Consider the following 13,233-nt stretch of genomic DNA (forward strand, 5'->3'; position numbering starts at 1 on the left):
TGCTCTCCTTCCTCTTCTCTCCATCCTCTGCTCTACTTCTTCTGCTCTCCATCCTTTGCTCTCCGTCCTCTCCTCTCCTTCCTCTGCTCTCCTTCCTCTTCTCTCCTTCCTCTGCTCTCCTTCCTCTTCTCTCCATCCTCTGCTCTCCTTCCTCTTCTCTCCATCCTCTGCTCTCCTTCCTCTGCTCTCCATCCTCTGCTCTCCTTCTTCTGCTCTCCATCCTCTGCTCTCCGTCCTCTCCTCTCCTTCCTCTGCTCTCCTTCCTCTTCTCTCCATCCTCTGCTCTCCTTCCTGTTCTCTCCATCCTCTGCTCTACTTCTTCTGTTCTCCATCCTTTGCTCTCCGTCCTCTCCTCTCCTTCCTCTGCTCTCCTTCCTCTTCTCTCCTTCCTCTGCTCTCCTTCCTCTTCTCTCCATCCTCTGCTCTCCTTCCTCTTCTCTCCATCCTCTGCTCTCCTTCCTCTGCTCTCCATCCTCTGCTCTCCGTCCTCTCCTCTCCTTCCTCTGCTCTCCTTCCTCTTCTCTCCATCCTCTGCTCTCCTTCCTCTTCTCTCCATCCTCTGCTCTCCTTCCTCTGCTTTCCTTCCTCTGCTCTCCATCCTCTGCTCTTCGTCCTCTCCTCTCCATCCTCTGCTCTCCGTCCTCTTCTCTCCTTCCTCTGCTCTCCTTCCTCTTCTCTCCATCCTCTGCTCTCCTTCTTCTGCTCTCCATCCTCTGCTCTCCGTCCTCTCCTCTCCTTCCTCTGCTCTCCTTCCTCTTCTCTCCATCCTCTGCTCTCCGTCCTCTTCTCTCCTTCCTCTGCTCTCCTTCCTCTTCTCTCCATCCTCTGCTCTCCTTCTTCTGCTCTCCATCCTCTGCTCTCCGTCCTCTCCTCTCCTTCCTCTGCTCTCCTTCCTCTTCTCTCCATCCTCTGCTCTCCGTCCTCTTCTCTCCTTCCTCTGCTCTCCTTCCTCTTCTCTCCATCCTCTGCTCTCCTTCTTCTGCTCTCCATCCTCTGCTCTCCGTCCTCTCCTCTCCTTCCTCTGCTCTCCTTCCTCTTCTCTCCATCCTCTGCTCTCCGTCCTCTTCTCTCCTTCCTCTGCTCTCCGTCCTCTCCTCTCCATCCTCTGCTCTCCATCCTCTGCTCTCCTTCCTCTGCTCTCCTTCCTCTTCTCTCCATCCTCTGCTCTCCTTCCTCTTCTCTCCATCCTCTGCTCTCCTTCCTCTTCTCTCCATCCTCTGCTCTCCGTCCTCTCCTCTCCTTCCTCTGCTCTCCGTTCTCTCCTCTCCTTCCTCTGCTCTACTTCCTCTTCTCTCCATCCTCTGCTCTCCTTCCTCTTCTCTCCATCCTCTGCTCTACTTCTTCTGCTCTCCATCCTTTGCTCTCCGTCCTCTCCTCTCCTTCCTCTGCTCTCCTTCCTCTTCTCTCCTTCCTCTGCTCTCCTTCCTCTTCTCTCCATCCTCTGCTCTCCTTCCTCTTCTCTCCATCCTCTGCTCTCCTTCCTCTGCTCTCCATCCTCTGCTCTCCTTCTTCTGCTCTCCATCCTCTGCTCTCCGTCCTCTCCTCTCCTTCCTCTGCTCTCCTTCCTCTTCTCTCCATCCTCTGCTCTCCTTCCTGTTCTCTCCATCCTCTGCTCTACTTCTTCTGTTCTCCATCCTTTGCTCTCCGTCCTCTCCTCTCCTTCCTCTGCTCTCCTTCCTCTTCTCTCCTTCCTCTGCTCTCCTTCCTCTTCTCTCCATCCTCTGCTCTCCTTCCTCTTCTCTCCATCCTCTGCTCTCCTTCCTCTGCTCTCCATCCTCTGCTCTCCGTCCTCTCCTCTCCTTCCTCTGCTCTCCTTCCTCTTCTCTCCATCCTCTGCTCTCCTTCCTCTTCTCTCCATCCTCTGCTCTCCTTCCTCTGCTTTCCTTCCTCTGCTCTCCATCCTCTGCTCTTCGTCCTCTCCTCTCCATCCTCTGCTCTCCGTCCTCTTCTCTCCTTCCTCTGCTCTCCTTCCTCTTCTCTCCATCCTCTGCTCTCCTTCTTCTGCTCTCCATCCTCTGCTCTCCGTCCTCTCCTCTCCTTCCTCTGCTCTCCTTCCTCTTCTCTCCATCCTCTGCTCTCCGTCCTCTTCTCTCCTTCCTCTGCTCTCCTTCCTCTTCTCTCCATCCTCTGCTCTCCTTCTTCTGCTCTCCATCCTCTGCTCTCCGTCCTCTCCTCTCCTTCCTCTGCTCTCCTTCCTCTTCTCTCCATCCTCTGCTCTCCGTCCTCTTCTCTCCTTCCTCTGCTCTCCTTCCTCTTCTCTCCATCCTCTGCTCTCCTTCTTCTGCTCTCCATCCTCTGCTCTCCGTCCTCTCCTCTCCTTCCTCTGCTCTCCTTCCTCTTCTCTCCATCCTCTGCTCTCCGTCCTCTTCTCTCCTTCCTCTGCTCTCCGTCCTCTCCTCTCCATCCTCTGCTCTCCATCCTCTGCTCTCCTTCCTCTGCTCTCCTTCCTCTTCTCTCCATCCTCTGCTCTCCTTCTTCTGCTCTCCATCCTCTGCTCTCCTTCCTCTTCTCTCCATCCTCTGCTCTCCGTCCTCTCCTCTCCATCCTCTGCTCTCCATCCTCTGCTCTCCTTCCTCTGCTCTCCTTCCTCTTCTCTCCATCCTCTGCTCTCCTTCTTCTGCTCTCCATCCTCTGCTCTCCTTCCTCTTCTCTCCTTCCTCTGCTCTCCTTCCTCTTCTCTCCATCCTCTGCTCTCCTTCTTCTGCTCTCCATCCTCTGCTCTCCGTCCTCTCCTCTCCTTCCTCTGCTCTCCTTCCTCTTCTCTCCATCCTCTGCTCTCCTTCCTCTGCTCTCCTTCCTCTTCTCTCCATCCTCTGCTCTCCGTCCTCTGCTCTCCTTCCTCTGCTCTCCTTCCTCTTCTCTCCATCCTCTGCTCTCCGTCCTCTCCTCCATCCTCTGCTCTCCTTCCTCTTCTCTCCTTCCTCTGCTCTCCTTCCTCTTCTCTCCATCCTCTGCTCTCCTTCCTCTGCTCTCCTTCCTCTTCTCTCCATCCTCTGCTCTCCTTCCTCTGCTCTCCTTCCTCTGCTCTCCTTCCTCTTCTCTCCATCCTCTGCTCTCCGTCCTCTCCTCTCCATCCTCTGCTCTCCTTCCTCTTCTCTCCTTCCTCTGCTCTCCTTCCTCTTCTCTCCATCCTCTGCTCTCCTTCTTCTGCTCTCCATCCTCTGCTCTCCGTCCTCTCCTCTCCTTCCTCTGCTCTCCTTCCTCTTCTCTCCATCCTCTGCTCTCCATCCTCCCTCTCTCTCCCTCCATCCAGCTCCACCCCTGTCTGCCAGCTCCTTCATCAAAACCCCAGCGACACCATCAGCTCTGCACGAAGATCCTTTTCCCTCCTCGGCTGCTCTATCCAGACTGAGCGGAGAAACTTCTATGGAGTTGGAGTGAGAGGGGAGCACCTCTAGAAGCTGCTGGCATGGGAGGTCTGGGGGGTCTCCCGGCCTGGGGGCTGCTGCTCCTCCTGACCACTATTGTAAGGATGGCAAAAGAGGGCAAAGGAGACCTGACCTGCTCCTCCTGTCGCCACCACATCCGCCTGCAGGGCACAGGTGCTGGGCACATGGACAGCAGGGTGCAGGGGGCAGCGCCAGGGGACTGGCCAGAGACTTTTGGCAATGCTGGGCACATGAGGGTGAGTGGTCAGCTGGAGGATGGCCGGGACCCTGGAGCCTGGAGCAGGACGGATCCAGGGGCACATGGCAGATATTGGGCTGATGGATATGAAGGGGCTGGTGACAGGGTGCAGGAGGCCGGTGCCAGCTTTTTGGATTCATGGATTAATCAGGACGGTGAGGTGGCCAATGAAGAGACGAATGGGGGGCAAGGGGGCAATGTGGGTGCAGAGCCAGACTTCATGGATGCAGAGAAAGAACTGACTGATCCGATTGGGGGTGCTGGGACTGATGCCACAGACAGCACTGTCCAGTTTGTGGGTGATGGGCAGTTTTGGGGGTCACACACCAGTCACAAGGTGAAAACTGAACAATTTGGAGGGGCTAAGAACGATGATGGTGACAGCTGGAGCGGAGTGATGGCCACCGACCCCCTCACAGGTGCAGCAAGCCTGACACACCAGCAAGTGCCAGGTGGGCACATGGCCAGAGACTCCCAGGAGATGCCCAGCAGGGCAGGGAGACGGGTCAGAGAAGCCGAGGGGCGCAGGGTGACCCGAGCTCAGCCCGGTGACCCGGACAGGGTGAGCCGCTTTCGTGTGGAGGAGCTGAAGTTAAGCAGCACAACGTTTGCTCTGACTGGAGACTCTGCTCACAACCAAGCCATGGTGCACTGGTCCGGACACAACAGCAGTGTGAGTACTGGGGTCCTGGGACTGGGCCACTGGGGGAGACTGGGCCATCAGCACGGCCGGCTCTGCTGACCCCATGCTGGATCTGCAGGGTCTCACTCATCAGTAGGGGATTCCTCAGGCTTCTCTTCTGTTTACTGGTGATCGTCGCATCTTCTAGATGTCATGTTTTGGGGTCTCCGTGTCTTTCCCTTCTGCATGTTTGCCCATATCTAATCAAATGGTAATTAGGCGTCAATCTCCTTCTTGTGACCACATCTGACCGATGTGTCTCCAGTGTCTGCTCTGCTGGTGTCTTCTGCTCACTATGGATTCAGACATCAGACATCAGCTTCTTCTTTGTCTTCTTCTTTTACCACTCTATTCCTTTTTTTTCTCCACTTCCACTTCTACTTCTTTTCCATCTCATCTATCATCTTATTCTCCTGTATATATTGTTCTCTGTCCACTCCTCTTCTTCTCCCATCATATTTCCTTTTTCTTCTATTTCACTTTCTTTTTCCACATTCTACTTTCTTCCTTCTTTCTTTTCCTCTTCTTCATTTACCTGTAACCATGTGTCCAATTTTCAGCAATGTCTTCTCTTCTGCTCTGAATGTTTCCATCTGTAGAAATATCTTATGTCCTCTATACCTCTTCTTCTCATCCTATGTCTTCTCCATTCTTATTCTTCCTCTTTTTCTCCTTTTCTTCTCCTTATTCTTGTGCTTTGTCCTCTTATTTGTTTTTCTTTTTCCTCTTTTCTTTGTTCTTTCTCTTTCTCCCTCTACTTTTTTCTTCTCCTTCCTTTATTCATTTTGCTCTTTTCATTCTTTGTCTTCTTCTTCGTCCTCTTCTTCTTCTTCCTCCTCCTCTTCTTTTTCCTCATCTTATTCTTCTATTTCTTCTTCTTCCTCTTCTCCTTTTCCTTCCTCTTCTCATCCCTCTTCTTCATCCTCGTCTTTTTCCTCTTCTTCTTCCTCTTCTCCTTATTCTTCCTCTTCTTCTTCTCCTCTTCTTTCTTTTCTTCCTTTTCTTCTTCCTCTTCTTCTCTTCTTCTCCTCTTCTTCTTTCTTGTTTTCCTTTTTGCTCCTCCTTTCATACTTCTTTTCCTTCTTCCTCCTTTCCTCTTACCTCTCCTGTCTTCTCTTCTCTTGGGTCTTCAGAGGTCGCTTTATTGCTTGTACATCCAGTATGTGACATAACCTCCTGGTGAGTGTGAGCTCTTGCGTCTAGTGCCCTGTACAGTGGAGTTGAGTGTTTCCAGTTGGTCCATATCCATCAGTGAATCATCTCTTATGGGGGGAGACCGAGTCCCCCCATCTGCTGTGTTGTACCGTCGGTCTCTAGGCTTCTTTTGGTCTTCTGTAATGGCACTGACTGAGTATAATCTGCTGTGTATTGAGGCCACAAGGTGGTAAACTGTGTGAGGATAGTTCCAGCTCCCACTATGATTTATTAATGTTTATTATTATCAAACATTGTATCAAACGCAACACAAAGTTCTACCATGTGCCCAGGACTTCTCTCCTGACATCCCATAATACCACAGACCTGCTCCTAGTGCTGTAATGTGTCTGTATAATGTCCACCTTGTATAACGCATGGCGGCACCATGTAAACATGTTTTATGCTTTTCTGTTCTTACAAAGTGTCACTGATGAGTCCTGGTGTCCATAGAGCAGAACATGGTGTGTGGACGGCGGTTGCAATGATTGCACAGGATCCCCCCACACTGCAGCCGCACACCATACTGTGGGTTACCTGGGGGGTCTATAATGTTCAGTGATCGAGCTGCAAGGGTTAACTGCCGATATGAGCCATAATATATGCTGCTTCTGTCTGTGACTATGGACTAATACTGGCACAAAGTATCACAAAGTAATCTCCAAGGAGTCTGGTTAGTGGCCCCCTTCTCTTGCAGGTTGTGGCTTCAGCAGCTTCTTCCCTGGTATCTAGTGAACTCTGTAGTATGAGACCACAAGTGCCAGCATGCCCTGCCAGTGCCAGAGCCCCCGTGTCATACAGTTCTGCATGCACTAATCAGGGGTCTCAGGAGGCTGGAGGTCGGGGGTGCTGGCACCTGCTGGGAATCCTGACTGACTCCAGAAGTGGGAGCAGAATACGCCATCTAATGCTGCAATGTCCTACAGACAGGGAGACATGCTGGGACTTGTGGTTGCTGACTGTAGAGGTTATGCAGTTTGATGCTTGATTTATTGTTTCCACACAAAGTGATTCTGAGAAGTAACAGCAGAAGGAAGGCTGGAAACCAGAATGACTCCTATATCCAGGCTCCATAACCGCCAGTATGTGGACCCCACAGGGGGAACATAGGTATCTGGGGGACATATCATTGGTGCAACCTGTGCAGCCTCACAGGGGGCCAGGAGGTTGGAGGCCACTATCACCTCCAAACCAGCTGGAATTGTGCATTATGAGGAGTTATCGACTTATTTTAGCACAGTGTCCTCTTCTGTCTGTGTCCATCAGTGATACAAATCCTGGGGCCCTATAACAGAGTTCAAACATGTGACCCACCACAGACCCCTGATTACCCAGACAACAACCAATCAGGTTTCTATGAACATATTGTAGAGGCCCAATGGGAATGTGAAAGATGGAGCCCTCTATGTAACCACTTAGATGCCTGGTCTCTGTCCATCAAAGCATTTAAGGGTTAAGGTGCCGGAATCAGAACCCGCTCCAATCACTGCAGATACCGGCAGCACTGTACCCCCGGGGTACACCCAATCCCCTATAACTGTGGGCCATGTATCTAGATACATATCTATATAATCTATATCATATCTATCTATTATCTATCTATTATCTATCTATCTATCATCTATCTATTTATCCATCTATCATCTATTATCTATCTAGTATCTATCTATTATCTATCTATTATCTATCTATCATCTATCTATTATCTATCTATATCAATATTATCTATCTATCATCTATTATCTATCTAGTATCTATCTATTATCTATCTATTATCTATCTATTATCTATCTATTATCTATCTATCATCTATTATCTATCTAGTATCTATCTATTATCTATCATCTATCTATTATCTATCTATCTATCATCTATCTATTATCTATCTATTATCTATTATCTATCTATTATCTATCTATTATCTATCATCTATCTATTATCTATCTATTATCTATCATCTATCTATTATCTATCATCTATCTATTATCTATCTATCTATCTATCTATCTATCTATCATCTATCTATTATCTATCTATCTATCCATCCATCCACCCGTCCCACGGCTGTACAGCGTCACACGTCTGCTATCCTGTGGGTTTTTACCTTTCTTACCTCTGGCATGGGTCCTTGGTGCCCGGTCATGTAGTATTATGGAGTCGGTCACTATATACATTATATAGATACACTCTCACTCTTATGATCGGCGTCTTGCGATCTTCTTTTGATCATTTCCATTAATTCCTCTCCTCTCGGATTATAGAGGAGAATTATTCCCGTTCCTCTTGTTTTTGTCGCTTCTATTTAGGGGACGGATTCTATATGAATTTATTTCTTCTTGTCTTTGATATTCCTCACGTTTTCATCACACAATGAGCTTCAGTTATTAGATACTTTGTTTCCACCTCTTTATATAAGATGTATCTGAACGTTTATACTTTTGTCCTTTCAGCTCTGAAAATTGGGTTGCACATCCACCATACTTGACACTGCAACTCTGTTTCATTAGGTTGCCACTCTGATTAGCAACTCCATGTAGTGGAGTGTGATAAAGTCTAAAATCCATCCCCCCTTTTCATCAGTTACTGTAGGTTCACTCTGTGACTTGGGCTCTTTCCACCATGCTTTACATTGCAGTTCAGCAACTCCAGCCTAGCAGCATTACCCATTCGGGTCTGAGGTTGCCTGAAATGCTTCCCTCTGTTTAGTCTGAAATTCATTCTCTTGTTTCATCATGAGGTCTCTGATGGTTATTAGTCTCTCCACCATGCTTTATACTGCACCTCAGTTCTATTAAGCAACAGCCCTGATATGTAACTCTACTTTACTTCATTGTCTTTTATTCAAGTCTAAGATGGTCCAAAACCCACATTATGTCTCATTTTAAAGTCTCTTGTTGCTGCTCTGCCTTTCCCACATGCTTTACACTGCAGCTCTGCTTGTTCAGATAGGTTACTTTGTAGCCAGCACATTGTCAGCTGATTTCTCCTTACAAAATTGTAATATTTTACAAGTAACAAAACCGTTAATGAAAAGATTACCTGGCAAGTACTGCAGTTAGTCTGAGTGGAGGGGAAAAAAGCCTGAATTGCTATTTAAAGGGGTTGTGTGACAATAGAAAAAAATGACTGCTTTCTATTAGAAATCGTCTCATCCCTGTCCATGGGCGGCGTGCGTTACTGCAGATCGTCCCGAAAAATCCATTATTCCTCTTTTTTTATCCTTTGAAACTATTCATTATTTAGCATTTTGCTGTAATTTAGCAAAAATTGCGTCAAAAACTTTCATATAACTATGAATAGATATTCACTAATTATCCAGAAGTTTTTATAGTGTAACATTACCGGATGTGGCCAGAAGGGGGCAGTGTAATGAAATAAGAATATCTGTTTATAGTTATTATATGGCTGTAATGTGTCCGTCACCGGAGTGACTGCAGCCATCCCATTACCGTCCGTGTCTATATATGTTGTATTTCCAGCTTCTCCATCATGATGAGATTATCAGGGAATTATTCATGTGCCGCAGGGCTCATACATATGAATCACACGGGTGTAGGACACATGTAGAGAAACATTTCATCACTAGCATGTAAATCTGAGAAATCATCTATTATTGCAGCAGCACGCCTCTGTGTGCTCTACTGTGGAATAATAAGGCGATGTAGCAGAGCTGAGAGTGTCAGATGCGGCTGAGCCATCTGCCAGGTATATTCAGATATAATACTGCTGAGATACAGAAGTGCTGAGGAGGTTGAATATCGCAGAACTGAGGTCACCAGAGGTAGCAGATCAGTATCCGGTGTAGCAGAGCTGAGAGCTTGGGATGTAGCAGAGCTGAGAGTGTCAGATGTGGCTGAGCCATCTGCCAGGTATATTCAGATATATTACTGCTGAGATACAGAAGTGCTGAGGAGGTTGAATATAGCAGAACTTAGGTTACCAGAGGTAGCCGAACAGTGTAGGGTGTGGCAGAGCTGAGAGCTTGGGATGTAGCAGAGCTGAGAGTGTCAGATGTGGCTGAGCCATCTGCCAGGTATATTCAGATATATTACTGCTGAGATACAGAAGTGCTGAGGAGGTTGAATATAGCAGAACTTAGGTTACCAGAGGTAGCCGAACAGTGTAGGGTGTGGCAGAGCAAGGAGTCTGATGCAGCAGAGCTGAGACTGTCAGAAATCACAAAGCTGAGAGTATGTTACCTATAGAGGCACTGAGAGGGTCAAATTTAGCTGGACTAAAGGCAGAGGTCGGTGGTGTCAGAGGTAGCAGAACAGGTGCATCAGAGCTGGGAGCTTGGGATGTAGCAGACCTGAGAGTGCCTGATGTAGCAAAACTGAGAGCTGTAGGATATCGCAGCACTGAGAGAGTACAATGTAGCTGAATGAAGATTATCAGATGTAGCAGAGCTGCCTCATATGTAGCAGATGTACAGTAGAATGGTGAGATTGTCAGATGTTTCTGAATTAAGCAGGGGCGGACCTACCGCCCATGCAGCCCGTTCATTGAACGAGGGCCCCGAGAGAGAGGGGGCCCCTCCAGCCTCCAGCAGGGCCGCCATCAGGGCATGACTGTCCTGACTCCAGTATGGGGCCCAGCCGGTCGGGGCCCCCCTCTTGTGCGTCAGCACCCGGCGCACCCGGGCAAATGCCGGGGCCCTGAGCAGGCGGCAGGGGGCCCTCAACGTCGGGCACCCCCTGCGCTATTGGACCCGTGAGCGGAGGATAGCGGTGTCAGCGCCCGCCCCCCCCCAGCTTGCTCAGGGCACCGGCACCCGGCACAATACTTACCCCTCCCCGTGCCTCTGCAGCAGCTCCTGCATCCTCCGCGGCGGCTGCACTGTGACGTCTCAGGTCAGAGGGCGCGGTAACGCCTTTACACCGTGTGACATCCTGCATGGGGCATTATAAGGGGGGGTGACATCCTGCATGGAGCATTATAAGGGAGGGGGGTGTGTGTGACATCCTGCATGGGGCATTATAAGGATCCTGCTTGGAGTGTTATATGGTGGCCAGTATTCTGTATGGAGCGTTATATGGGGGCCAGTATCCTGTATGGAGCGTTATATGGGGACCAGTATTCCGTATGGAGCGTTATATGGGGGCCAGTATCCTGTATGGAGTGTTATATGGGGGCCAGTATTCTGTATGGGGCATTATATGGGGGCCAGTATCCTGTATGGAGCATTATATGGGGGCCAGTATCCTGTATGGAGCGTTATATGGGGGCCAGTATCCTGTATGGAGCATTATATGGGGACCAGTATTCCGTATGGAGCGTTATATGGGGACCAGTATCCTGTATGGAGCATTATATGGGGGCCAGTATCCTGTATGGAGCATTTTATGGGGGCCAGTATTCTGTATGGAGCATTATATGGGGGCCAGTATACTGTGTGGAGCGATTCACTGGTTTCTGAGCTATTGTGGAATTTACAAAAGATATCACTCATGTAAGAAGTGAAATCTTTGCATTGTACTATATATATATATATATTATCTGCGGTATCTGTGCATCATGAATCGTGGTATGTGTTAAAGGGGCCCACTGAGACTCTTTCGCCCGGGGCCCACAAAAACCTGGAGCCGGCCCTGGGCCCCCGGCCCCATGCTGAGCGCTAAGCGCCGGGACATCTCAGCGCTGCTTTCATCTGTGTAGCAGTGCAGCACTGCTGCGGCAGCGCCTTCATGATTCCCCTGACTTCCGGTCATGTGATGGTGCCGTCACATGGCCGGAAGTCAGGAGAACCTGGTGGCAGCGACGTGGACGAGCGCCAGGATTCTGCAGGGATCGCATGGGGGTAAGTATAACAAGTTTTATTTTTTTTTAAATACAATTAATTAACTAGGAGTGGGGGGAATCAGAGATGCACGGGGGGATGAGAGATGCACGGGGCGGATGAGATGCACATGGGGGGATGAGAGATGCACGGGGGGATGAGAGATGCACGGGGGGATGAGAGATGCACGGGGGGGTTGGATGAGATGCACGGGGGGGTTGGATGAGATGCACGGGGGGGTGAGAGCTGCACATGGAGGGGGGATGAGAGATGCACATGGGGGGGATGAGAGCTGCACATGGGGGGGATGAGAGATGCACGGGGGGATGAGAGCTGCACATGGGGGGGATGAGAGATGCACGGGGGGATGAGAGCTGCACATGGGGGGGATGAGAGATGCACATGGGGGGGATGAGAGATGCACATGGGGGGTTATGTTTACATAACTTTGTTGCCCTATGAAGGGCAGGGGGGGGGGCCCAAAAATTTCTTGCACAGGGGCCCACTACAGTCTGTGTCCGCCCCTGGTATTAAGAGTGATAGATATAGCAGAGTTGAGAGTGTCAGGTGTAGCACGGAATAAGGGATTGCATCATGTTGTTAAATGGGTAAACTTACAAAGTGCTTCTAAAAACGAGTAGCTTTGCAGTGTATCTCTTATTAAATATCCTCTCTGTTCTCGGGATTGTTGATGCTGCAGTTCGCTGCTCGTTGCCTATGTTACCGGCCACCTCCGCAGTCTGCCAGAGACGATCAGTTTCCTAGGAAAGCAGCTGCACCTGCACTTGGAAGCTTTCAGCTTTACAGCTTGATTCTATGGATTTCATCATCTTCTCTGCCCCTGCACTCCTCCGACGCTGCAGAGATAAAACTGTCTTAGCTTTCAGCATTGGAGGGCGCGCGGTTGGGACCAGGTCACCACGAAGCCACCGGTCCGAGCTGTCAATCATCAAGAGTTAGTGTCCGGTGCTGGACTCCGGTGTCCGATGCTGAACTCCGAACATGGACGTCTCCTGGAAATCCGGTGCAATGTTTGGAGACTCATTCAGAGAGAGAGAGAGAATTTTCCAGCTGAAAAGTTCGGGTCCCCGTTGTTTTCAATGGGGTTCGGGTTCTGGTTCAAGTTCGGGTAAAGTTTTGGTACCTGAAGTGAACTTTGGAAAAAACTTTGGGTAGGGTACCAGAACCCGAACTTCTACGAGTCCACTCATCCCTATTTACAAGTGCGCTCCATGCCTGATTGGTGGATTCACCCTTTCAGCTTTGAGTGCTCCAACATTATATTACATTATTATATATTACATTATATTTATTGTGAACCTTCAGGAGCTCACCGTCCCCCGGAAAGCCAGAAGCTGGAGGCAGGGAAGCCGTGCGCTCTTGATCACAGAAGATGAGCACACCCCTTTAAGAGGAGGAAGTGTAGCAGAAGTGAAAGCACCTGATGCAGCAGGACTTGGGGTGGACTCCCTTTACAACAGCACAGAGTATTTCAGTAAATGAGTATGCTGATATTGTAAGGGATCAGAGACTGGGATTTTGTACGTGAAGGTGCAAGGCACTCCAGCAAAACAGAGTATTTCAGCAGAGGACTATGCTGAATAATTAGACCAATAGTTCCATTATTGAAGCAGCATGGTACAAGCAGCACAGAGTATTACAGGAAAATGATTGTGCTGACCTTGTGCTGCTGTCATGTGATAATATTATATAAGATTGTAGGTGACGGGGGCAGTGTAAGGTGTGAGGAGGGAATGAAAACAAAGGCGCTCAGCGGCACAGAGTATTTCAGGAAAGCGTTTCTGCTCTTGTTAAGGTTAGTGACCTGACCACTCATGAGATGCTATTATTGAAGACAGGCCTGCAGGTGACAGGAGGAATGAATGCACCCCTGAGCAGGTCCTCCAGAGGCGCTGTTGCTGCAGCTTGCAGTGTGGCTTGTGCACTGCTCCTG

General features: G+C 49.4%; 1 protein-coding gene across 3 annotated transcripts in view; it reads left to right on the plus strand.

Annotated features, from left to right (window-relative positions):
• The first annotated feature begins 3,263 nt into the window (after positions 1–3,263).
• The window catches only part of SORCS1 (sortilin related VPS10 domain containing receptor 1), a 951,041-nt gene continuing 941,071 nt past the window's right edge, over positions 3,264–13,233 (plus strand). For all 3 annotated transcript variants that reach the window (XM_073684756.1, XM_073684757.1, XM_073684758.1), the window contains exon 1: positions 3,264–4,300. In XM_073684756.1, the coding sequence (XP_073540857.1) occupies positions 3,410–4,300 (891 nt within the window). In that variant the 5' untranslated portion in view covers positions 3,264–3,409. The remainder of the gene's footprint in view (positions 4,301–13,233) is intronic.

Source organism: Phyllobates terribilis, unplaced genomic scaffold, assembly GCF_046119375.1.
Source record: "Phyllobates terribilis strain yellow unplaced genomic scaffold, ASM4611937v1 Scaffold_5__5_contigs__length_657084704, whole genome shotgun sequence".
In the NCBI taxonomy this organism is placed as follows: domain Eukaryota; kingdom Metazoa; phylum Chordata; class Amphibia; order Anura; family Dendrobatidae; genus Phyllobates; species Phyllobates terribilis.